Source organism: Wyeomyia smithii, chromosome 1, assembly GCF_029784165.1.
Source record: "Wyeomyia smithii strain HCP4-BCI-WySm-NY-G18 chromosome 1, ASM2978416v1, whole genome shotgun sequence".
Classification (NCBI taxonomy): Eukaryota; Metazoa; Arthropoda; class Insecta; order Diptera; family Culicidae; genus Wyeomyia; species Wyeomyia smithii.
The window spans coordinates 123,563,314-123,588,005 of NC_073694.1; the positions used below are offsets into that span (position 1 = coordinate 123,563,314).

Sequence of the window (24,692 nt, forward strand, 5' to 3'; positions counted from 1 at the left end):
GCACTTTTCGTGTTCCTAATGGGTCCCATAACAACTGTGTAACTTTTCAGATCGATCGGTGAAACGCCCGATTTGCGTCCGATTTTTAAAGTTTCCCTACGATTTTTTATGGGAAAATCCACTTTTTACTTATTCTCTAGAGATGTAAAGTTGGCTCTCAAAAAAATATCAATGCATGATATTTGTAGGAAATTTTCCTGGAAAAAACTCTTCTGAAGACCGTAAGGCGCTATGATGCTTGTAGAAACAGCTATTCACCCCAAACTGATTGAATGTCTGACGGACGGCTCACCTTTGAAATATTCCAGCAACACTGCTACAGCATGCTGCTATTGCAAACTCGCTTAAGTATGAGAAATAATTTTGCGTGGAAATTATTTTAAAGTGTGATTGTTGCTCATAGTATCTTCGGGGAAGCCTCCAAGATAAATTTAAGCGATATTATTTCTCAGCACATGGTTGAATTTGCAACAGCAGCATGCTGCAGCAGTATTGCTAGTAAAATTCAATGGAGAGCCGTCCGTCAGATATTCAATCAGTCGGGGGTGAATATCTTTTTTCACAAGCAAGGTAGCGCTTTGCGGTCTTCAGAAGAGTTTTTCCCAGGAAAATTCCCCCCCCAGGAAAATTTCCTATAAATATCATGTATTGATATATTTTTAGGAGCCAAGTGGACATCTCTATAGAAAAAGTTTTGAAAAAGTGGTTTTTACCATATAAAATCGTATGGAAGCTTTGAAAATCCGGCGCAAATCGGGCGTTTCACCGATCGATCTGAAAAGTTACACAGTTATTGTAGGACCCATAAGGAACACGAAAAGTGCATGGGAGCGAAAAAATAACACCATCGCTTTTTTCCCATATTACCATGTCCCAGTCTAATATTCAGGTGCGACAGCCGAAGTGGTGAGGTGTCTCTAATTCAGGGGCGACTCATGGCTTTTGAACCTACCTGTTCAACTACAAATTTTGAAAATCGCAGTTTGAGGAAGTAATCACAATCATGTTCGCATAATTACGCAAGTCATTCTATTTGTTACTATTTGAAAGTGAAACTAAAAACCAATAAAATATTAATATAAATTTGCGATTTAGATATATTTTTTGCAAGGCGTTCCCATGTGCAATGCACAGGTTGCACCTATGGACGAGTCGCCCCTGCTCTAATTATTAATACAGTGCTATTTCGAACGAATTCACACCAAGCCGCTGTGCAATGTCCGGGACAGTGCCGTGTTGTCGCCGTGCGAATGAAAAATATCGTTGCCGACGATATTTTTTGCTTTCCGGAGAGTGCATGGCAGCAACTTGCGAAGATGTGACTATGTGGCAGTGAAATATTTTCGTTTTTTTTTTGCATTCGCGTCACAGCTTGGACACTGCCCGAAAGCAGTGAGAATAGCTGAACTCTGTTATTCTAATTCGTACATAAACTTTATATATATGACTGGAGCAAGAGAAACCAAACCTACCGTCAAACACTGACGGTACACGAGCAAAGTGAATAAACTTGACTACTACGCTTGACTTGTTAGCAAGGGTATTGTAATCATTTAAAAAAAAAGTTTACAATAATTTGAGTTTTTATTCTTTTTGTTTATTTTGATCATTCTATCATTTGGAAAAGCGTACATTAGATTACATTGAATTTTATTTTGTTTGTTCTTTAAATAAATCATTTTCTGGTAACAACAGGATATGTGTATGAATGCTGCGTTCCGATTGTGTAGGCTTGCTTGCCCGATCGATGTCGCAATCGCTTAATTTTTCGAATCAGTCTAAGAAGTAGAATAAAGGGAAAAAATAAGCAATTGTTCTCATAACGGAAACATTGAATTTTTACCCAGGTTCTCCCGCTGAAGCAAGTTTACCGATCCCTTTGAATATTTCTGAGCTTTACAGTTGATCGTTGGACCATGTAGTAATAGTTGTACCTAGAGTTTCCACAGAACTGCTTGGAGGCAACAACTCGGCAGCAGTCCCAGCAGCAGTAGCAATAGTCCCAGCAGCAGTAGCAATAGTCCCAGCAGCAACAGTGGTCCCAACAGCAGCAGTAGTCCAGCAGCAGCAGTCTCTGGATTAGGATTTACTCTGGTCAAAAAAAAAACAAAAAAAAAACACACACATACAAAAAGTAAAACAAACCTCTTTCATGCTCTCGTGCTGGTATGTTTCACTCAAGTTCGGCATTGGAAGCTTCAAGCGCACCCGGTATAGACCTCAGCTTCCTGTGACTACGGCCGCGTACAGATCTCGCTCGTAATTAACATGAAGCTATTCATAATGACAAAAAAATAAATTTTATTCATCACTTGCAATTATTTTCTTATTTACTTACACTGCAAAGTCGGGTGTTTCCGGTAGTAAAATAGTTTGCTGGATAAGAGTAAAAGTCAATTAACAGCTTTCCAAGAATTCAAATGATTCCTTGAAAACTGTAGCGTATCGCCAGAGTGTTTATCTCCAAACGAAGTGCATTGTGAAGAAGTGAATATACCACTATATCGTCGGTTAGTGACACAACTCAAAATTTTGAACATTTGATGTCGTAAACTATCATCTCACAAAGCATTTTGTTCCACTAACCAGTAAAAAAGCTTATGGGACCACGTACTTTTAAACGTGTTTTTTCCCGAAACAAGTAGATTGGCTGATCGTACTCACCTTTCTTATTGTTTTTCATTGGACCCTAGGAATGAATGCAAGATATTTCTAAAACTGCAATACTTTTCAACTAAAATCAAGTTATATTTTTGTTAAGAGAAATTCACACAAAGGTATTATAGAATTGAACGTAAAGAAAGAGTAAGTGATGGGGGAACCTGAGAATAAACCCATGTTTATTCATTTTTGATATCGACCGACAAAGCTTGACAAAGCAGACTCTAAAACCTTGCGGCCACGCAGCTCCTGTCTCAGAAGGTTATGCACTTGTTCTCGCGATAGATAAAAATTATTTCTGTTGGTGTAGACAAACATTATATTTTAGAAAAGTAAATGCATATTTATTTACGCATATCATTTGATCAAAAACATTCGAAAAAAAAACTAGTCACAGCAGTCATTGTACCAAAAACATGATTCCAACGTCTCTCGCGGTGAGCATGTTACAGAAAGAACTACTTATCAGAAACACAAAAACAAAACATAAAATAAAAAAAAAAACAAACAAACAAACCCTGTAGGTTGTACCTTTACGCTGTACACAGAGGCGGACGAAGAGTGATTTGAGCTGCAGGCGAAAACTGTTTTTAACGCCTCCCTTCATCAGATTCAGATTTCCTAAACCTCCCTTCATTTTTCAATTTATATCAATAGTTGTATTTGACATCAGACCTGGATTCCAAAGGGTGCGGTCCGAAGAGAGAACATAGCTATCTGAACTTTCGCGATCCAAAAAATTTCGAAAAGCGATCAAATTCAACTTGATTTAAATCACAAGCAGCAGATTTGCAGGTTTATACATTTGCATTTCTATGAATGTGAATAATTTCGATCCATGTATCAAACATTCCTAAAAAATGTGTTTGTTTTTCTATGCTTTTATTCTGAACCAAAATAATTTCTGCTGTAATATAAACAATCACTCTGTTAGTTTAAACGTCACATTCAGCTCTTTGCGAAAATGTGAAAAAATATGTAGGGTTTTGGAATACTTCAGCAGCGGTTTTCTTCGGCTCCTTTTCAACAGCATTCGAATGCAAAACCTGCTGGAGAGCGACCGCTGCTGACGTAATGCAATTTTCTACCGGTACTCAAGTTATATTGTCATTCAGTTAAATGCATCCTTTGAGGATTATTTGCAAGTGGTTTATCTTTAGATGGTGTCAAAGTTGATGTTTTAAAAATAACGATTGAAATCGACGGGGCATCTTAACCTAACCTCACCTAGTCCTAGAACAATCGAGTTTTTGAAATTGAAACGGTAGTATTCTCTCTAAAGAATTCAGAAGTGTTAAATGATTTTTGTTTTATTTGGCATCCGCTTTTATTAAAGTTTGTAAATGTAGGGAAATTTTTGAACAATGAAATTTTGTTTTGTCATAAATTTCAAAAAAATATATATATATATGTCCAATTTAATTTTTCTTCCTTTATCTATTCATTAAACAATTTAATAAACTGTTTTAAAATTGGAGCTCATATTTACAAAATCCGTTTGAAACTGTCTTGGTTTTTCGTTCAGAAATACACTGAAATTGCTTTTTACGCAAATTTTTGCGTGATTTTTTCTACAACAAATTCTTAATAAGTCGGCCATTCCAAAAATTGTTTTGATGATGAGAACGTCGGCGAAATTTCCCAAATTAAATTTTTGGAAAATAACTTATTTTATTTGACCTTTTTCGTCCTAAATTTTGTTTCGTTTCGTTCATTTCACAGGTGAAATTGACTCTGCTATTTAGTTGCTTTTTCAAGTACTTAGAACAGTTTCAAAATTAACATTAACATTGATTCTGGAGTTTTCATGTTTGTTCCATGCGCCACGTATCCCTCGCGCAAAAAGTGGTTTTGAACTAGAAAAAATAAGATCTCCAAACACAATATGTTAGACAACAAAACTAATTCTCAATTCCAAGCAAAAAAAAAAACATTTTCATACAAAAATGAGTGATGGTCAAGTAAAAAGTTTCAAAGATGTCCAAAACAAATTAACATTTATTCATTCAACCAAAATAAATATGTAACCAAAGTAATTTTAATTTTTCTAATTTTAAACTCTTTTTAATTTTTATGAACGTTTGCAATTGTGAAAGAAACCGTCAGAATAAATTCGGTAGCTGATATCCAATAAATTTCATGGGAAAGAAAAACAAAACATAGATTTTTCCCCATTTTTTAGCTTTGCTACAGTTTAGAAAGCTAATAAATAAAACTTTTATCAATATATCTTTTGTCCTTTAATTTATATAATTTATGCAGTCAGATTTTTTTATGCGAAAGATACGAACCTCGTAAAAAAACCGCGTAAGAAAAACCGCGTTAATTCGAAAATCCGCGTAAAAAAACCGCGTTAATTAAAAAATCCGGCTAAAAAACCGCGTTAATTCAAAAACCTGCGTAAAAAACTGGTAAAAAAATCGCGTATAAAAACACCGCGTAAAAAAACCTGACTGTATAAGTCCTCATAACTTATATTAGCATTAACACAGTAAATTTCTTTTTTAAATAAGTCTTTCTAACTTTGTCAATTATATTGTGGCTGGAAATATAAAATATGTAATATTTGTTTAAAAAAAAACCAAGTCTTTATAAGCAAGCAAAACAGAAATCCAATAATGATGAATCACGACAGTCTAAAATTTTGGGAATGTTCTTGGAACACCGACAAGCTTATGCCAACATGATAATAACAGTAATAAATTTTGAACTTTACTAAAACTTAGTATGTCCTGTTGACAATTGTCGCTTTGCCCAAGTGCTATTTGTAAAACTTATATAAAAAATCTCCAACCACTCTTTACTTTCTAGATCAGTTCAGCAGTTAAAAATTATGAAAAAAATTTATATATTTGAATTATGAACAAATTCAGTTGACACAAAGAAACTTTATAACATAGTTTCCAGTTCAGTCGATTAAGTCTAAGTTTCGTGAAGCCCTCATGATCAGGAGATCATCCATTTTAAATATCACGACTCCCCGTCAACTACGTGAGAGTAAAAACAGCATTACTATTGACATGGTGTTTATTCTAAAACGGAACAAGTTTAGCAAATATACAACGGTTTTTGCATGTTTCCATTTCTTAAGTATTCCAAAAAACTAGAATTTTAATTTGATTTATAATCGATGTTTCAAAATAAAAAATCAAATGTACAAATTCATATTTTTATTGACTTGATGAGCAAGCCTGGAAAACCACCCAACCAACTAAACTTTCCGAACATTCAAATTATTATTGTGGTTTGAATTTAGATTTTTTTAATCTTTTCGCTCCCACATTAAGCGCTCTTATATGATTGACGAGGAGGCGACCGCCTGCTTCGCTTTCGTCTTAATCCGCCCCTGGATGTACATGAATGGAGGATTTTGCATGCTTTATTTTTTTCACAAAAATGGTGATTGTATTTCTTAAAAGTTTCGTTATTTTAGTAAAAATTTTCGGTAGGAAAAAAATGTGGCTTTAAATTGAAATTCCTTCGTTCCGAGCACGCTATTAATGTTAAAAACAAGCCTGTCTAAAATTCAGGCCTATCACAGCCACATTGGAAAAATAGTATCGAGATAATCGTTCGTGGCGTGTGGCGCGCAGCAGCCAAATCGGTGCTACTGCTCAGAGGTTTATGATATTTTGAGAAAAGATACTCTAGTCGAAAAAATCCGAATATATTTATTGCTTTATCTGAAGGTACATATCCTTTCATAAAATGCAATAAAAAGTTTTTCGATTTTTTTCAATAACACAAGTGTATAAATGCAGATGTATTTAGTACCGTAAAAAGCCATATGTATAGTGAGCGCATACTTTACTTCCACTGATATTGGCCTGTATCTATTTTAAAAAATGCAAAAAGCGGTAATTCAAATAATCATTTCAGGTTGCCCAAGTGCAAGTTACTTCGATGCACCCAGCAATTTCGAATAGGTATTATGTAACATTGGTGTATCACCGGTTTACTAACGACAAAAAGTACAAAGCAAAAAGTTTTGAAGCACTGTTTTCAGACACTCTTTTGAAAGATTTCAAATTAATTTTGAAACGATGCAAAACGAGCTTACTATTGGGGTTAATTCAACGAATTGGCACTGCGGTACCAAGTGCCTGAAAATGGTGTCGATTAGAACTTGGACATGCCAAACGTATCGAAAACAATTATGATTACGATTTTTTTCAAGTTTAAAATTGTTATCTGCAAACTATTAGACTTTTTTTTTTAAGGTAAACATTCCATCACATGGTGAATTCCCGATTTTCACACTTCAGCAGCGGTTTTTTTCAGCATTCTAATTCAAAACCTGCCGAAGAGCGACCTCTGTCGATGTGATGCAATTCCTTACCGATACTCTAGTTTTTTCTCTATTTCGTGTTCATCATTTTTACTGGATTTTATTAACATATTTTGATATGCGTAAAAAACTAATCTTTGATACATTCATTTAACTTTTAAAAAAAGGATAATCATACGTCGAAATGACTCCTGAATTCTAAATAATTGAATAGGTTTTTTTTCTTTAAATTATCATTGAATGGTCATTACAGTGTCACCTCACCGATAAATAACAGAAACCAGGGGTGGCATTGCGCAGCTCGATTCGAACGATTTTCGCTATTTTCGAGTAGGTCGCATACTGCCAGTTATGCTTTAAGCTTAAAATAAGCTGTCATTGTCATTTGTCCTGCGGCCCATCTAACCCGCAAAGTCGGAAAAATACGAAAAACGAAACATCACGCCCCCAGCGATCATTTAGTTTTATTCGAGTTGCTCGAAACGAAATGCGCAATGTCACCCCAGAATTCAAGTTTTAATATTTCTTTATTGTTTTAGAAATAATGAGAAAAGACCAACGCACTGTTAGCAAAAAAAAAATGGACAACATTGCAGAAAGCGAGCAGTCAAAATGACGCAGACTATCTTTCAAGGACGCAACTTTAAAAAAAATACAAAATAAATTGTTTTTTTTAACAGTACAACTTTTTTCTCTTGATTCCTCCATGACCGGACAGTCCGCAATGTTTAGGGAATCTTTTTTATTTTTTATTAAAAAAAATCAGATTATTAAAAAAAGAGTTTTTCCACATAATTAATTTTGAATTGTTCTTTTAATGTTTAAATTCCAGAGTATATTTTTTTTGAAAGACAAAATTATTATCAACAAGTATGCCGAAGACGTCACACCAATCAAACAAACCATTTTGTCTCTAAAATACAGTAATCACCCGATTATATCTGTACCCGATTTTATCTGCCACCGATTTTATCTACCCCCGATTTTATCAGGGTGAACTGACTTTCTATCACGCTTCAATATTTAAGATATTTTTCATAATTCTGTGTATCATTCTGGATGCAGTTTACATTAAAAATTCAACCGATGCACAATGTTACATTTTGTTATCGTGCGAATAATTGAATAGTGATACAAATGTTTATTTTAACCGTATAATATGTTCGGAGAAGTTTCAAAATATTTGAAAACGCATCTTTTGATGTAGAAAGCTGGAAGATCAATCCTCCTAAAAGTGAGATAGAATATTTACTTTTTCATTAGATAAAGATAGACGCTTGGTGTCTTAGGCAAAGTATTAGGTGATCTCAAAACAAGAAACTTTACGGAAGACATCATTTTTCTATCTCTTACAAATTGCAAGCAACATAAAGTTTTCTATGAGAAGGCATTGAAAATCGTTATTTACATTTTAAGATATTTCTGGTTGCAATATGTGAGAGATATCAGCATGCTGTCTTCGGCAAAGCTTAGTGTTGTGAGAACATCTAATATTTTGCTCATGGTACTGCGCTACAAAAAAGCAAGCAATTGATTTTACCAATTCAAACAGAAACATGAACAATAAAAAAATTTAATTGTAATATATTTGCACCTCTACATCGATTTTTTTAGGTTTTTTATTTTTTAAGGTTTGTTCAGAAAAGTTTCAGGCAACTGAATTATCTATCTAAAAAAATGTTTAAAAAAAATAGTGATGATCGATTTTTTATTGTCACTTTTTGTTTTTGAAATTTTTTTTCCAGTACAGGATCTCAAATTGAATTTTTTAAATATTTTTTTTTAAAGCTTAAACAATTTTCTCAAATTCATCCCTTGATAACTTTTCTCTATCTTTAGTCATTATTCAGATATATCGATTTATGAAAAAACAACTGTAGCTTTTTTCATATGTTTGTACAGATAAATTTTCCAAAAAATATTATAATCGCTGATTTCACGTATTTAGTTATTGATTTATTGATTGAAATAAATTTTAAAAATTTCCCGATTTTATCACTTTCCCTATTTTATCACGCCAAAAATCAACAGGGTGAGATATAATCGGGTGATTACTGTATTCATAACCATCAATACTTTTTCAATATAGCATTTTTCAATAGCTTCTCAAAAAAGAGTCGTGTTTCAAAAAATTAAACAAATGCGTCTTTTGCCCATAGAAACATCTATGCAAAGTTTGAAACTGGGACATTTTTTGTGGAAGTCTTTTAGATTAAGAACTCTTTAGATTAACTAACTATTGTTTAAAAATGACGAGTCAAACAGCGAACAACATAACCTGAGCTCACCTGGGCCAAGAACATTTTTTTTCTAAAAGAGTATTCTACGCTTTTACGACAGAGTTTCCTAAACACTTCCGTTTTTGTTTTTAAAAAACAACTAACATTTAATTTGTTTTTTGAAAAATTTGGCAAAAGTCCCACATACGCGTTTTTGGTATGTAATAGCCCTAAAAAACAAAAACTGGAATCAATATTCCAGTCGACTGTAAAAATGCTGTTTCAAGAAAACCGCTCTTAAAAATTCTAATATCCTAAAGTCGTTTGCCATGAAAGGCTAGCTTCCAAAAAACGCGTTAAGTTCAAAATCCACGTAAAAATACCGAGTGAATTCTGAAATCCACGTAAAAAAAATTTACTTGTAAAAAGTTTTTAATCATGTTTGAAAATTAAAAAGCAGTGTTATTTCATTCTGCGAATGAACTCGAATATCAGAGAAAATTACCAAAAACCATTTAAATTTTTCTGGGAAATTCAAGTGAAAAACGCGTTTGTTGCTTGCCCACTTTTGGAATGTTTAGAAGAAAAGATTTCCCATTTTGTTCTACGCGCCGCGTATCCGCCGTGTAAAAAGCGACTGAAACGTAAAAATGAATTTCTTGAAACAAGTTGTTAGACAACAATTTCAATTCTCAATTTCAAGCAACTTTCGCATACAAAAATAACCGATGATCGAGTAAATAATTTCAAAGATTTCAAGAAACAAATTTAAAATTCCCTTGATCATCCAAAAATAAATATATATTTTAAGATTTTGCTAATTAAAAAAAATGGAACCAATCGGATTAGCACACTGAAAGTAATTTTGATTGTTTCCCATTTTAAGCTAATCAAATATTTTTGGAAAATTGAAAATGGCGAAAAACATCATAGTAAACTCGGGAACTGAATTTAATGGAAAAGAAAAATAAAACTTACAATGTTTCCCATAGACTTTGCTAGAGTTTAAAAAGCTAACTGATTAAAGTTTACTAAACATATCTGTTCCTCTTTCAATTATTTGTATTAGCATTAACACGGGCTTTTTATTCAAAGTAAATTATGTTTTTATTCGGGTCTTTTTATTTCATTTTATTTTTTTTTTTCAATAATCATCATATTGTGGATGGAAAGACAAAATATGTAATATTTATTTTAAAAACTAAGCAATCAAAACAGAAATCTTGCTTTTAGAACGCTGACAATTAGAAAAAAACATCAAGCTTATACTGGCATGATATTACCTATAGCCAATTTTGAACATCATTGAAACTTGGCGTGGTCTGGACAAATTGCCTTTTTTCTCAACTGCTATTGTGTAAAACTTATATTGAAAACCTTGAAACACTCGATACTCGCTAGATCAGTTCAGCAGTAAAAAATAATCAAGTTCTAAACCGTCTCTCTTAACCACGATTATGAGATGCGGCAAAGTCAATGGTACGGAAACACGCATCATGCTTGGAAACTTCTGTGTACAAACATGCACTGCTATTGGGGTAAAAGTTTTTAATATTACAGGAAACAAATGTGATTGACACAAAAACTGAGCCAAAAAATTCCCAGCCCAGTCGATCAAGTCTAAATTTCGTGAAGTTTTAAAATCGAGTATCCTTTTGAGAATCAAGACTATTCGTCAACTACGTGAAAATAAATAATAGCATATTCGATTAACTAACGAAATGTTTTTTATTCTACAACGAAGTTTTTCAAAATTACAACGATTTATGCATGTTTGCAATTCTTATAAAGTGCACTGGTTTTAGAAAATGCACTCTTTGATATTTCAAAGCGAGTTCATTTTTGTTTTAATTTTTTTTATGTGTTTGCAAAAACGAATTTGCCATTGATTTGTAATCAATGTTTCAAAATGAAATTTAACAAAAGTCCACTTAACAGTGGCTAAGAAACAATGTGTCACTCTAATTTTGACAAAAAAAAAGATATTTAAAGAAGTGCAGTAAAATTTCACAACAAATTATTTTGCATTGAATCAATTTGATCAACCTGTTTCATATAAGACTTTATGATTCATTTTTATTAAACGCTTGCAAAAAAACTGACAATTTTCGCCCTACACATTGAACAATTATAACTCGGTGCAATGTGAAATGCAGTGTAATACATATGCGAAAACTCAGTCACTAGTAATTAGAAATTAGTTTAGATTTATCTTAGAAAAAAATATAGTTAATAATTACTTAATAATACAAACAAACTCAAGCTCCCAACCCAACAACCCCCAACCAGAAAATTGTCAAACCATACTAACCCCAGTAAATCGGGTGTAGCGATGACTCCCTCTAACAAGTTTGTTTTAACCCTGTGAAAATAATATGTATTGTAAACACTGCTCCGTCAAGCTAACGCAAATGAGCTAGAAAATAAACAACTTTAAATCTCTAACATTTAACAATTAAATGCATATTTTAATTGACTCGATAAGCGGTCTAAAAAAAAACAACTAAAACAGCCGGCCGGAATTATTGCTGTGGTTTATTTTTTTTTTTGCTGAAACACTAACCTGGCGAGTGCAATTGCACTTATTAAAGATGCAGAAGAATAAACACAAACACCAAACACCAAAACAACACACTTGCTGGTTACCAACCAGCATTCTTTTATCATCTAGCGCGGATTAAATCCGTTTTAAATTCGCTAGATTTTCCGTTTCACTCACGAATGATATGCACCGCACTTAACTTCCATGGGTTTTACTTTTTTTTTTCACATGAAAATTATAAATTTTTCACTACTGCACTCCCCATTACAGAAAACATAGCACCGAATTACACCCAGAAGCCGAAAAAACACTTTCGACACTTTTTAACCCGCCGCGACAGTATTTTCTTACTTTAAACACGCGAATTTTTAACGCGACACGAAATAATTAAACTTCAATCACAACTCGATTGAAAACAAAAAAATGTTTGCGCTACGTTTGCTTTCGATGAGAATAAACAAGAGTTCAATACACACACCAATACAATAAATCGTGCATCTGTTTGCGCGACGTTTGCTATCGGTGAGAATAAGGTCTGCGCCAAAGCGAGAAAGACAGAAAAAAAACCGAAAGAATATGCCCGGCGCCAAAAGAGAAAGACGAAAAAAACAGAAATAGAGCGTCCAGCGCACACACCAATACGAGAGATCGTGTATTTCGAGCGAATTTCGTTCAACCCGCATGAATTTTGAGAGAGATGGGTCCGATGGTCCGAATCGCGTTCCATGAAATTCTGACTGGGTATGCCCAGTCAGAATTTCATGGAACGCGATCCCAGTCAGAATTTCATGGAACGCGATTCGGACCATCGGACCCATCTCTCTCGAAATTCATGCGGGTTGAACGAAATTTGCTCGAAACACACGATCTCTCGTATTGGTGTGTGCGCTGCCCAGTCAGAATTTCATGGAACGCGAATCGGACCATCGGACCCATCTCTCTCAAAATTCATGCGGGTTGAACGAAATTCGCTCGAAATACACGATCTCTCGTATTGGTGTGTGCGCTGGACGCTCTATTTCTGTTTTTTCGTCTTTCTCTTTTGGCGCGCGGGCATATTCTTTCGGATTTTTTTCTGTCTTTCTCGCTTTGGCGCAGACCTTATTCTCACCGATAGCAACGTCGCGCAAACAGATGCACGATTTATTGTATTGGTGTGTGTATTGAAATCTTGTTTATTCTCATCGAAAGCAAACGTAGCGCAAACATTTTTTATTTTCAATCGAGTTGTGATTGAATTTTAATTATTTCGTGTCGCGTTAAAAATTTGTTTCCGCGTGTTTAAAGTAAGAAAATACTGTCGCGGCGGGTTAAAAAGTGTCGAAAGTGTTTACCCGGCTTCTGATTAATGGTGGGTGTTGTTGTCGGTGATATGTTTACTGGAATGGGCAGTGCAGCAGTGTAAAATTTATTATTTTCATGTGAATGAAAACGTAAAGCCCAAGAAAGTTAAGTGCGGTGGATGTCATTCGTAAGTGAAGTGGAAAATATAGCCAATTTAAAACGGAATTGATCCGCGCTAGATGAGAAACGAATGCTGGTTGGTAACCAGCAAGTGTTTTGTTTTGGTGTTTGATGTTGGTGTTTACTCTTCTGCATCTTTAATAAGTGCAAATGCACTTGCCAGGTCAGTGTTTCAGCAAAAAAAAACAAAAAAAAAACAGTTCGAACCACAACGATAATATGAATGTCCGGCCGCTTTGGCTGTTTTTTTTTTTTTTTCAAACCGCTTGTGGAGTCAATAAAAAATGCTTTTAATTGTTCAATGTGTAGGACGAAAATTGTCAGTTTTTTGCGAGCGTTTAATAGAAATAAATTATAAAGTCTTCTATGTATGCCAGAGACGTGTTGATCGAATTGAAACAATGCAAAATTAGTTTTGTTGTGAAATTTTACTGCACTTCTTTAGGTATCTTTTTTTGCCAAAATTAGACTGATACATTGTTTCTTAGCCAGTTTTAAGGGAACTTTTGTTAAATTTAGTTTCCAAACATTGATTATTAATCAATGGCAAATGCGTTTTAGTAAACACATAATATTTAGCTGGAAAAATAAATATATGTATTTACATGTTGCGAAATTTATAATTTGCTGTAAAATTGAAACAAAAATGAATTTGCTTTGAAATATTAAAGAGCGCATGTACTAAAACCAGTGCACTTTGTAAGAAATGAAAACTTGCATAAATCGTTGTAATTTTGCAAAAATTATGATTCATGATTCTCAAAAGGGATGCCCTTAATAATTAAAGCTTCACGAAACATAGACTTGATCGACTAAACTGGAAATTTTTTGGTCCAGTTTTTTGTGTAAATCAAATTTGTTTTCTGTAATATTGAAAACTTTTACCCCAACAGCAGTGCATATTTGTACACAGAAGTTTTCAAGCATGAGGCGTGCTTCCATACCATTGACTTTGCCGCATCTTATAAACGTGGTTACGAGAGACGGCTTAGAGCTTGATTATTTTTTACTGTTGAACTGATCTAGCGAGTATCGAGTGTTTCAAGGTTTTCAATATAAGTTTTACACAATAGCAGTTGAGAAAAACCTGCAATTGTCAACAGACTTGCTTGTTTATTAGCGCATAGTTTTTAAAATAAATATTACATATTTTGTCTTTTCACCTACAATATAATCAATATGCAAAAAAAATTTAAAAGACCCGAATAAAAACACAATTTATTTTGAACAAAAAGCCTGTGTTAATGCTGATCCAAATAAATAAAAGAAGAACAGATATGTTTGATAAGCTTTAATCGATTATCTTTTCAAACTGTAGCCAAGTTTATGGGAAAAATTATATGTTTTGTTCATCTTTTCCACTAAATTCAGCTCCCGAATTTACTATGATGTTTTTCGCCATTTTTAATTTTCCAAAAATATTAGATTAGCTTAAAATAAGGAACATTTAAAATTACTTTCAGTGTGCTAATCCGATTAGTTCCATTTTTTTATTCAGCAAAATCCCTTTTTACACGGCGGATACGGGCCGGTAAGAAATGGGAAATCTTCTCTTCTGAATACAGTGAAGTCTTTTTTTACACGGTTTTCTTTTAAACGGTTTTGTTTATACACGGTTTTATTTTACACGTTTTTTTACGACGATTTTCCAAATAACGCGACTTTTTTTTACGTCGCTTCTCAAATAACGCGGTTTTTTTTGCACGATTTTTCGTCTTCGCTTAAAATTGTTACAATAAGTAACAGTAACGGTAACAGGCTGTTTTTTACACGATTTTTTTTACGTCGTTTTTCCAAATAACGCGGTTTTTTGCACGGTACGTAGAATCGTGTAAAAAAGAACAAGAGTGGGTAAGCAACGAATTTTGAAATTTACGCGTTTTTCACCCGAATTTCCCAGAAAAGTCGTTTTTTACGCGATAAGTTTTAAATGGTTTTTGGAAATTTTTTTCTGATATTCATGCTCATTCGCAGATGGAAATAACACTGCTCTTTAATTTTTAAATATGATTAAAAAACTTTAAACAAGTAAAATTTTTTCACGTGGATTTCAGAATTTACTCGGTATTTTCTCACGGATTTTGAAACTTACGCGTTTTTTGGAAGCTACGTTTCCCTCGCACGACAAGCGACTTACGGATATTAAAATTTTCAAAAGCGGTCTTCTTGAAGCAAAATTTTTACAACCGATTGGACTCAATTTTGTTTTAAGGGCTATTACATAACAGAAACGCGTTTTTATTTCAGTCGATATTACCAAATTTTCAAAAAAAATTAAATGTTTGTTGTTTTTTGAAAACAAAAACGGAAGTGTTTAGGAAACTCTTTTGTGCAAGCGTAGAATACTCTTCTGGAAGTTTCAAACTTTGCATAGACGTTCCTATGGACAAAAGACGTAATTTTGTGCTATTGATTCAATTTTTTGAAAAGCTATTGAAAAATGTTGTATTGAAAAGGCATTGATGATTATAAATATTTTAGAGACGGAACGGTTTGTTTAATCGGTGTGACGTCTTCGGTAAAGTAGTTGATAATAGTTTTGTCTTTCTAAAAAAAACATACTCTGGAAAATTTTTTTTGTTTTAAATATTAAAAAAACAATCAAAAATTAATTATGTAAAACAGCTCATTTCATAAATTATCTGATTTTTTTAAATAAAAGATAAAAAAGATTCCCTAAATATTGTGGACTGTCCGATCATGGAGAAATCAAGGAAAAAAAATTCTACTGTTTTGAAAAAAAAAAACAACAATTTATTTTGTAAATTTTTTTTCACAGTTATTTTTTTCGAAGGACAACATAATTATCTACAACTATGACTTTGCCAAAGACACTCAATCAAATAAATCGTGTTTACTGTTAAAATATTTTTAATCACTAATAAAGCACTCTATTTAGTTTCTGATTTTTCTTTAATTTATTTTCGATTTAATCGGTTGCCTGTTTCTTTGTTGCAAAGTATGAATGTTAGAAAAAAAATACTTGAAAATAGTCATTCAAATTTGTGTCCTAGAAAGAAAGTCTGCGTCATTTTGACTGCTCGCTTTCTGCAATATTGCCCACATACATTTTCAATTATTTAAGGGTCGGGAGTCATTTCGACGTATGATTATCCTTTTACGCACATCAAAATATGTTAATAAAACCCAGTAAAAATGATGAACACGAAATAGAAAAAAGGAATTGCGTCACACCGATAGAGGTCGCTCTACGGCAGGTTTTGAATTCGAATGCTATATAAAAACCAAACGAAGAAAACCGCTGCTGAAGTAGTCCCACACCCTTCACAATTTCGCGAATGTTAAAAATGCTCTAACAGAGTTGTGAAGAAAACTGAATTCTATCATTATTAATTGTAAAATCGTATATAATACTTTAATAAACAGCGGGTGGCCACACTGTTTATTGAAGTATCACACACGATTTTACCATTAATAATGATAGAGTTCAGTTCAATCGGTTACAACCATAGAAAGCGAACAATTCCACGTGAAAATCAGTTCACAATGCACAATGTTCCAATAAGGCAAAAAGTGGAACTTAATTCCATAGCGCCTTTCACCTTCATCCTAGCTTGAAAGTGTCTTCGGAATAGTTGTTTGCATGAATGACCCGCATAATCGCAAATTGTTAAAAAAAAAATGAAAAAGTTACTATACTTGAAATACAAAAAATAACTTTTTTTGTGTTAGGAGATAGAAGAATAGTTTATTCATCAAAGTTGTAGAAAATTCAAAAATATGAAACTTTGTTGAACAAATGAAAATCCTATCTTTTTTCGGTACAAAATTATGAAGTGTATTACATGTAACTTACTTAAAACTTAGTTTTTTGTACTTAACTTTTGTTAGTTGCATTTTACACGAAAGTTTTGTTCAGAGGAATTGTTAGGGCATATATAACACACATTTTTGTCAAAGACCGTATATCTCCAGGACTTTTCTTTATGAAGTTATATCATATTTTAGCTTATTTATTCGATAATTTCAACAACGTATAGGTTAAAAAGGGGCAAGTGGAACCATGATGTCAATACTTTTCCTTAAAGTTAGGCTGAAGTACTATAAACTCTTTTAGGTTCCATTTGTCCCAATTCACCCATATAAGAGTACGGCTAACATATGTTACAGTATGTTTTCATATATCAAAAATACTAACTTCTTGAACCATTGTGCAATGGTAAGCTCGTTTTACATGGTTTCAAAATTAATTTGAAATATTTCAAAAGACCGAGTGTCTGAAAACAGTGCTTCAAAACTTTTTACTCTTTGTACTTTTTGTTGTTGGTAAACCAATGTTACATAATACCTATCCGAAATTGCTCAATGTTTGGGTACATCGAAGTAACTTCCACTGGGCAAATATAATAATTAAGCTATATAAAATAATTATGTGAATTATCGCTTTTTGCATTTTTAAAACAGATACAGCCACTTATCAGTGAAAGTAAAGTATGCGCTCACCATATGGCATTTAACAATACTAAATTCATCGGTATTTATACACTTGTGTTATTTGAAACAATCGAAATACTTCTCATTGAATTTTATGGAAGGATATGTACCTTCAGATAAAGCAATAAAAATATTTGGATTTTTCGACTAGAGTATCTTTTCTCAAAAAATCATAAACGTTTGAGCAGTAGATAGGACTTGGCAGCTACAGCGAGCGCGTTAAGAACCATTAACTCGATCAGCCTGAATTTTAGACAGGCTTGTTCATAAAAACAATAGCATGCTCGGGAATGAAGGAATTTCAATTTAAAGCTACATTTTTTTCCTTCCGAAAATTTTCACTTAAATAACGAAACTTTTTAGAAAAACGATCACCATTTCTGAAAAAAAGCATGCGAAATCCACCATTCATGTACAACGCAAAGGTACAATTTACAGGATTTGTTCTTTTTTTTTTTGTTTTATGTTTTGTGTCTGTGTTTCTGATGAGAAGTTCTTTCTGTAACATGCTCACCGCGAGAGACGTTGGAAAAATTATGTTTTGGTACAATGACTGTAGTGGTTTTTTTGAAGTAGAATACTTCTCTCAGGAAGTTCGGCTACATAGGGATGTGAAATGAAAATCTAAAACCGAAAAAAGTTAAAAATATGTCCAATTTCAAATGCTAATAAATCGGTTAGTATTCGATGGATTTCCTTCGTTCTTGCAGCAATAGATTGGAAAATCTTCTAAGATTCTTCCCAAAATAAGATAATTGTAATTTCATTGTTCCCACTATTGTACTATTGAAAATAGTCAAGCCTTGTCAAAACGAAAAATTCAACCTCTGATTGGTCGTTGTATGCTTGCTTCCCAAGTACGGTCGACAGGATCATATACCTTGCAATTGAAAACATGCTATTTGGCCTATATAAGAGCCTGTTTCAGCCGGAGCCGCTCATAATAGTTCTAGACAGCGACAACAGCAGTCGTCCTTCCTTAGCAGCAGCACTAGCCCTGTGGTTGGTCACCACGTCTCAGGAGCACCGATGGAAAAAAATCGCTTCTAGCGATCAATGAATACGTATAAACCAAGCCTATGATGCGTTGACATCGTCGTCAGTGTGCGAGTTATTCTTATTCTTCGCACATTTGCAAACAGACCTCCATGGTAGGTGAATAACGAAGATCACAAAAGAGCACCATATAAAAAAAATCGTTACTGGTGCACTCTCTCCGCCTTCCTTCTTACGATGTACTTTTCATCGTGGGAGCACGCAATATATGTTATTCTCTATGTGCACAACTGAGAATATAAAGTTAGTCGCGTTATGAACAAGTAATGAATAAGAGAAATTGGATCGTAAATATTTACTCAATGATGGGGATTTTTTTTCAAGAAAAAGAGTTCGTGTTTTCCTACTCTCACTCAACTCAACGGGTTTTTTTTTGGTGGTAGCTGGTAGGTGCAAGCGCAAGTGCAAATTGCTAGTTGGTTAGAAGCTTTTGTCGGTATAAGGCGTCAAGATGGACAAAGGGCTAAGAAAAAATAATGTATCCGAAAAAATTCGGCAAATGTTTGTGGCGGAGAATGGCAATTTCCGGTGCACGGCGGTGGAAAATTGTAGCTATCGGCCAAAAGTCATTAACGTTACGAACTGCCATCGTAACTTTTTCTCTCTCAGTTTGCCATGATCAGACAACAAATATTTAGCTAACCTTTTATAGTGTTTTCATAACAAAAAATGAGATTTCGGAAATATTAACTTAAACAACTTTTTAACAATTTTAAATTTTGTGTATTGATAATGTAAAGCAATGCCTTGGTGCTACATTCCGTCTTGAAATTTGAGCTTCTGTTTATTATACACAGACTTCGCAGCCAACTGTTGAGTGTACAGGACAATTGCGGGGCTAGAGCTACGATCCTTCTGACACTATTGTTCCGACAGGTTGAGGTTGCCGGGGCCCTTTTTTGAAAATTTGTTAAACTCCAGTTTTTAGTCCCACGAGTTTGCCACGAAAGAAGGGGTCATCTGCGTGTCACGATAGCCTAACGCAGAAGGCTAGGTTACTGTGGAAGGGCGCCAGGTATTCCACAGGCTCCGTTAGCGGCTGGGAATTTATGAAACCCCCCCCCCCCCACCATTCATCTTTCGGCACGGGTCGCGTCACACCTTAGCTTAGGAGTTTAACCATTATTCTACGTAACAGCCATGGTTAAGAGCTGTTACAACCATCCTCCTTTCCAGGGGCTTTGGACCCTCTGCGCCAGTTCTCAATAATTTAAGTCTATTCGTACAGGCTACACTAAACTAAAGAGAACCGTCACAGGCGGAGTTAAAAGCATCTGTTAAATCGATCTGGCTGAAAACAGTGCAGTTCGCTAGACTTGCAAAAATATCCTGTGGCAAGGGAAGTGGGTATTGATTCGGTTGTAGCGCGTTATTGAGACCGGTGGAGTAGTCTCCACAAATACGTACGGCACCGCTCGCCTTGCGCACCACAACTATCGGCGCAGCCCACTCCGAGTAGTCAACAGGTGTAATGATTTGCTTCTGCTCGAAGCGGTCTAATTCATCATCAACTGCTTGATACATTGCATACGCAACCGGACGTTTTGGTCTAAACACAGGTGACATTCCAGCTTTGAGTACCAAACTAACTTTCGTCTTCGTACAAACTCCTAGCTCACCACAGAACACTTCAGGAAATTCACCTTTCTGCGTATCTACTCACGATGGCGTGCCTGCCACCTGATTACAGATAGTTGTTAACGGAACTGACCATAGTTCAAAAGCATCCATCACGTCGGAACCCAGAAGATGAAGGTCCTCTCTTGTGACGCGAACCAAACAGCATCTAACTACATTCTTAATTGAAATTTCACACGAAAATTCGCCATCGATTTTTAACGGTCTGCCAGCAGCCGTTTTCGCCATAACTGTTGAGGCACGTAAATCCGGTTTACCAACCTTTTCCCACGATTCAATTGAAATTATTGTAATGTCTGAGCCCGTGTCCAGCTGCATTCGTACCGATGTTCCGTTAATTTCTACCCGCACGTATTTTCTACGTTGTTGCACACTACAAGTATTTACTGTCACTACTTTCGCTGCTGCCACCTGCTTACTACTTTTGTTTCGATCGTATCTGCCAAATCGAGTCTTGGCTGCACTCCGACAGTAACCTCTCTTATGGCCTAATCTCCCACAATCACGGCACTTATTATTCTAGAAAGTACAGTCTCTTGCATAATGCATTGCACCGCATAACCAGCAAGCTGTTTCCGGACTCCTATCAGTAAATTGGTCTTTATAATCACTTCCACTTTTAAACTTAGCTGGAATGTTTCCAAAATTTTTTTCTTGATGACAATACACTGACGGTTGCTGGATTTTCAATCATGGCAGTATCGTGTCTCAAGTTCAACAATCGTTGACACTCCTCTGATAGTTGCTCTAGCGTAACATCACACCGATCTTCAATCCGGGTAAGTAGCCTAGTCCTTACTTCAGCGTCACGTTCGGATTTCAGGCCACAAACGAACATTAAACATTTGAACTGTTCTTCAGTTAATTTAGTTAGTTCAAACTCGACGCATGACTTATTAATACGACAGGCATAAGTCACATAATCTTCACCGGATTGTTTTCCTATCTGCAGGCAGCGATATCTGCGACTAATAACGGACTCAGCGGCACCAAATAAAGCAGTAAGTTTTGCCACTGTTTTCGCAAATGTATGATTCTTCGGCGATTTTGGAAGTATAAAACTCACATAACGCTCGTATTCCGACATTCCCATCTTCCGCATGAGCAGACGGACTTTAGCACCTTCGTTAAGGCGATTAGCATCTTTTTCGAACAAGTCATCGTAGCGTTTGTACCGCGCCGCGAATGTAACGTTGTTTTCCGGATCGTATCTAAATTCCTTAATGTTGTTAGCGAGTGAATCTAGAATCACCCCCGGATTTGGCGGTACCTGTACCTGGATCGATGACATAATGGTACGCATCATTTCCTCTTGCTGATTCATAAATGCCTGCTGCTGCTGCTGCATCGCTTCCCATTGACGATTAATAGCCTCTTGCTGCTGCCGAAAAAGATCTGTTACATAACCTGCTGCTGGAACCATTGCGAATACGAATTTGGCTGCATCAGGGCTTGCTGAAGCAAAGGCGGGCGGATAAACTGTTGTTGCATCGGCTGACCATTTGCCGACTGCTGGTTTTGTCCGCTTCTGGCCGGATTCTGGTCCGGGAGATCGTCAGGAGACTGATCCATCCTTCTGCGTTTCCGCGTAGGTGACGTTTTGAAGTAGAATACTTCTCTCAGGAAGTTCGGCTACATAGGGATGTGAAATGAAAATCTAAAACCGAAAAAAGTGAAAAATATGTCCAATTTCAAATGCAAATAAATCGGTTAGTATTCGATGGATTTCCTTCGTTCTTGCAGCAATAGATTGGAAAATCTTCTAAGATTCTTCCCAAAATAAGATAATTGTAATTTCATTGTTCACACTATTGTACTATTGAAAATAGCCTTGTCAAAACGAAAAATTCGACCTCTGATTGGTCGTTGTATGCTTGCTTCCCAAGTACGGTCGACAGGATCATATACCTTGCAATTGAAAACATGCTATTTGGCCTATATAAGAGCCTGTTTCAGCCGGAGCCGCTCATAATAGTTCTAGACAGCGACAACAGCAGTCGTCCTTCCTTAGCAGCAGCACTAGCCCTGTGGTTGGTCACCACGTCTCAGGAGCACCGATGGAAAAAAATCGCTTCTAGCGACTAATGAATACGTATAAACCAAGCCTATGATGCGTTGACATCGTCGTCAGTGTGCGAGTTATTCTTATTCTTCGCACATTTGCAAACAGACCTCCATGGTAGGTGAATAACGAAGATTCCAAAAGAGCACCATATAAAAAAAAATCGTTACTGGTGCACTCTCTCCGCCTTCCTTCTTACGATGTACTTTTCATCGTGGGAGCACGCAATATATGTTATTCTCTATGTGCACAGCTGAGAATATAAAGTTAGTCGCGTTATGAACAAGTAATGAATAAGAGAAATTGGATCGTAAATATTTACTCAATGATGGGGATTTTTTTTCAAGAAAAAGAGTTCGTGTTTTCCTACTCTCACTCAACTCAACGGGGTTTTTTTGGTGGTAGCTGGTAGGTGCAAGCGCAAGTGCAAATTGCTAGTTGGTTAGAAGCTTTTGTCGGTATAAGGCGTCAAGATGGACAAAGGGCTAAGAAAAAATAATGTATCCGAAAAAGTTCGGCAAATGTTTGTGGCGGAGAATGGCAATTTCCGGTGCACGGCGGTGGAAAATTGTAGCTATCGGCCAAAAGTCATTAACGTTACGAACTGCCATCGTAACTTTTTCTCTCTCAGTTTGCCATGATCAGACAAAAAATATTTAGCTAACCTTTTATAGTGTTTTCATAACAAAAAATGAGATTTCGGAAATATTAACTTAAACAACTTTTTAACAATTTTAAATTTTGTGTATTGATAATGTAAAGCAATGCCTTGGTGCTACATTCCGTCTTGAAATTTGAGCTTCTGTTTATTATACACAGACTTCGCAGCCAACTGTTGAGTGTACAGGACAATTGCGGGGCTAGAGCTACGATCCTTCTGACACTATTAGTTTTCCCCGAGCTGGAGAGAGAGAGAGAGACTTTTTTATTTCAAATAAAGTTGTTCCTTGATCATTGACAAAATTGATTTTTTTGACGAAGAATACGTCTTACGGCAACATATATAGGGGTTCAACTTCAATACAGGGATCCAATTTCGAAAACCGAAAACATGGAGAGCGTCACGAAAATGGTCCAATTTCAAACGTTCTAAACTCAGTCAGTTTTCAACCGATTTCCGTCATTTTTGCAGCAATCGATTGGAAAATCATTTAACCCTCTAACGCTCACAAGGTTTATGTTTAAAATTTATAGCTTCACGAGAAAATTCAAGCTGAACACTTTGTAGACTAACTAAAATTACTGTCAACTGTAGTATTTTGAAGAAAATGCCCAGTGATGCTCTGAGGCAGCATATAAAAGTTTATAGAACAATCGTAAGCACAACAAACTACTTTATGTCAAGATATGGTGATTATAATTCTTGGTGCTCTAGAGTCACCATGAGCGGGAAAGGGTTAGGCAACCGTCCAAATGCAGAAAATTGTAATCTGACTGTTCGAACTATTGTACTCTATTGAAAATTGTTGAACCTTGTCGAAACGTAAATGTCGACCTTTGATTGGTTGCTTGCTGCCTTTCCCTAAAAAGGACGACAGAATGGAGTACCTAGTTAGCCAGGAATGCACTCGTTGGGCTATATAAGAGACTGCTTCTCCTCAAGCAATCTCAGTTTACTAGCAGGAAGCAGCAGCGGCGGACAGTAGCAGCGATGGCAGTGGGCAAAGGCGACGTGGAGCAGCAGCGGGCAACAGCGGCGGCGGTAGTGGTTAGCTGCAGAACCTAACTTTTTCAGTTCGGCTCCCTTTTGATCTCTTCAATTCAGATATCAGATATTTTGATTCTATCTTCAATTCAGATATCGTTGGGTGAATACAGCCAGAAATTAAATGAGACTCGCACCGCCAGGTGGTTTGAGAAGCCACCATCTTCCAGGGTGTATAAATATATAGGGTGTGTGCACATATATAACGTGTGTGAATTTTTATAGCGTGTGTCGCTAGCGTGCGTGGCTAGCTATATAGCGCGTGCATGTCTATAGCGTGCGTGGCTTGCGTGTGCATGGTTATATAGTTTCTGTGCTTGTCTATAGCGTGTCTGTGCATGTCTGTGCATGTTTATAGCGTGCGTGGCTAGCTATATAGCGTGTGTGCATATCTACAGCGTGCGTGGCTAGCTATATAGCGTGCGTGACTAGCAGTATAGCGATAAAAATTATCATATATTGTTTCAAATAAATCATCTCATGTTGATTTTACACAGTAAATCATTCAGAACTAAATCAAAAATTTGCCATGTCAAAAAACAATATTCAGTTGTCAATAAATGGCACTGACAAACATTATTAACCTTTTTTGACTTCAGCTA

At 35.4% G+C, this 24,692-nt stretch overlaps 1 protein-coding gene and 1 long non-coding RNA gene across 4 annotated transcripts; both read right to left on the bottom strand.

Moving 5' to 3' along the window:
- Positions 1-1,700: 1,700 nt before the first annotated feature.
- On the bottom strand, positions 1,701-3,530 carry LOC129718286 (uncharacterized). 3 transcript variants are annotated; one of them, XR_008726846.1, is made up of 6 exons: positions 3,193-3,530; positions 2,665-2,689; positions 2,339-2,376; positions 2,146-2,274; positions 1,844-2,074; positions 1,701-1,778 (listed from the first exon to the last, which is right to left on the bottom strand). It is a non-coding gene; the product is annotated as an uncharacterized LOC129718286 (long non-coding RNA). The 3 variants fall into 3 exon arrangements; XR_008726848.1 differs by having other exon boundaries at positions 2,665-2,734; XR_008726847.1 differs by having other exon boundaries at positions 2,146-2,376; positions 2,665-2,734.
- Positions 3,531-20,948: 17,418 nt separating this feature from the next.
- Positions 20,949-21,746, bottom strand: LOC129717168 (uncharacterized). The gene has a single exon (XM_055667012.1). It carries the CDS (start codon positions 21,744-21,746, stop codon positions 20,949-20,951), a length of 798 nt encoding a protein of 265 aa, XP_055522987.1.
- Between the last annotated feature and the right edge of the window lie 2,946 nt (positions 21,747-24,692).

Excerpts from the sequence above, each read along its gene's own strand:
- LOC129717168 (XM_055667012.1), bottom strand. The coding sequence starts at position 21,746 with ATGGTTCCAGCAGCAGGTTATGTAACAGATCTTTTTCGGCAGCAGCAA.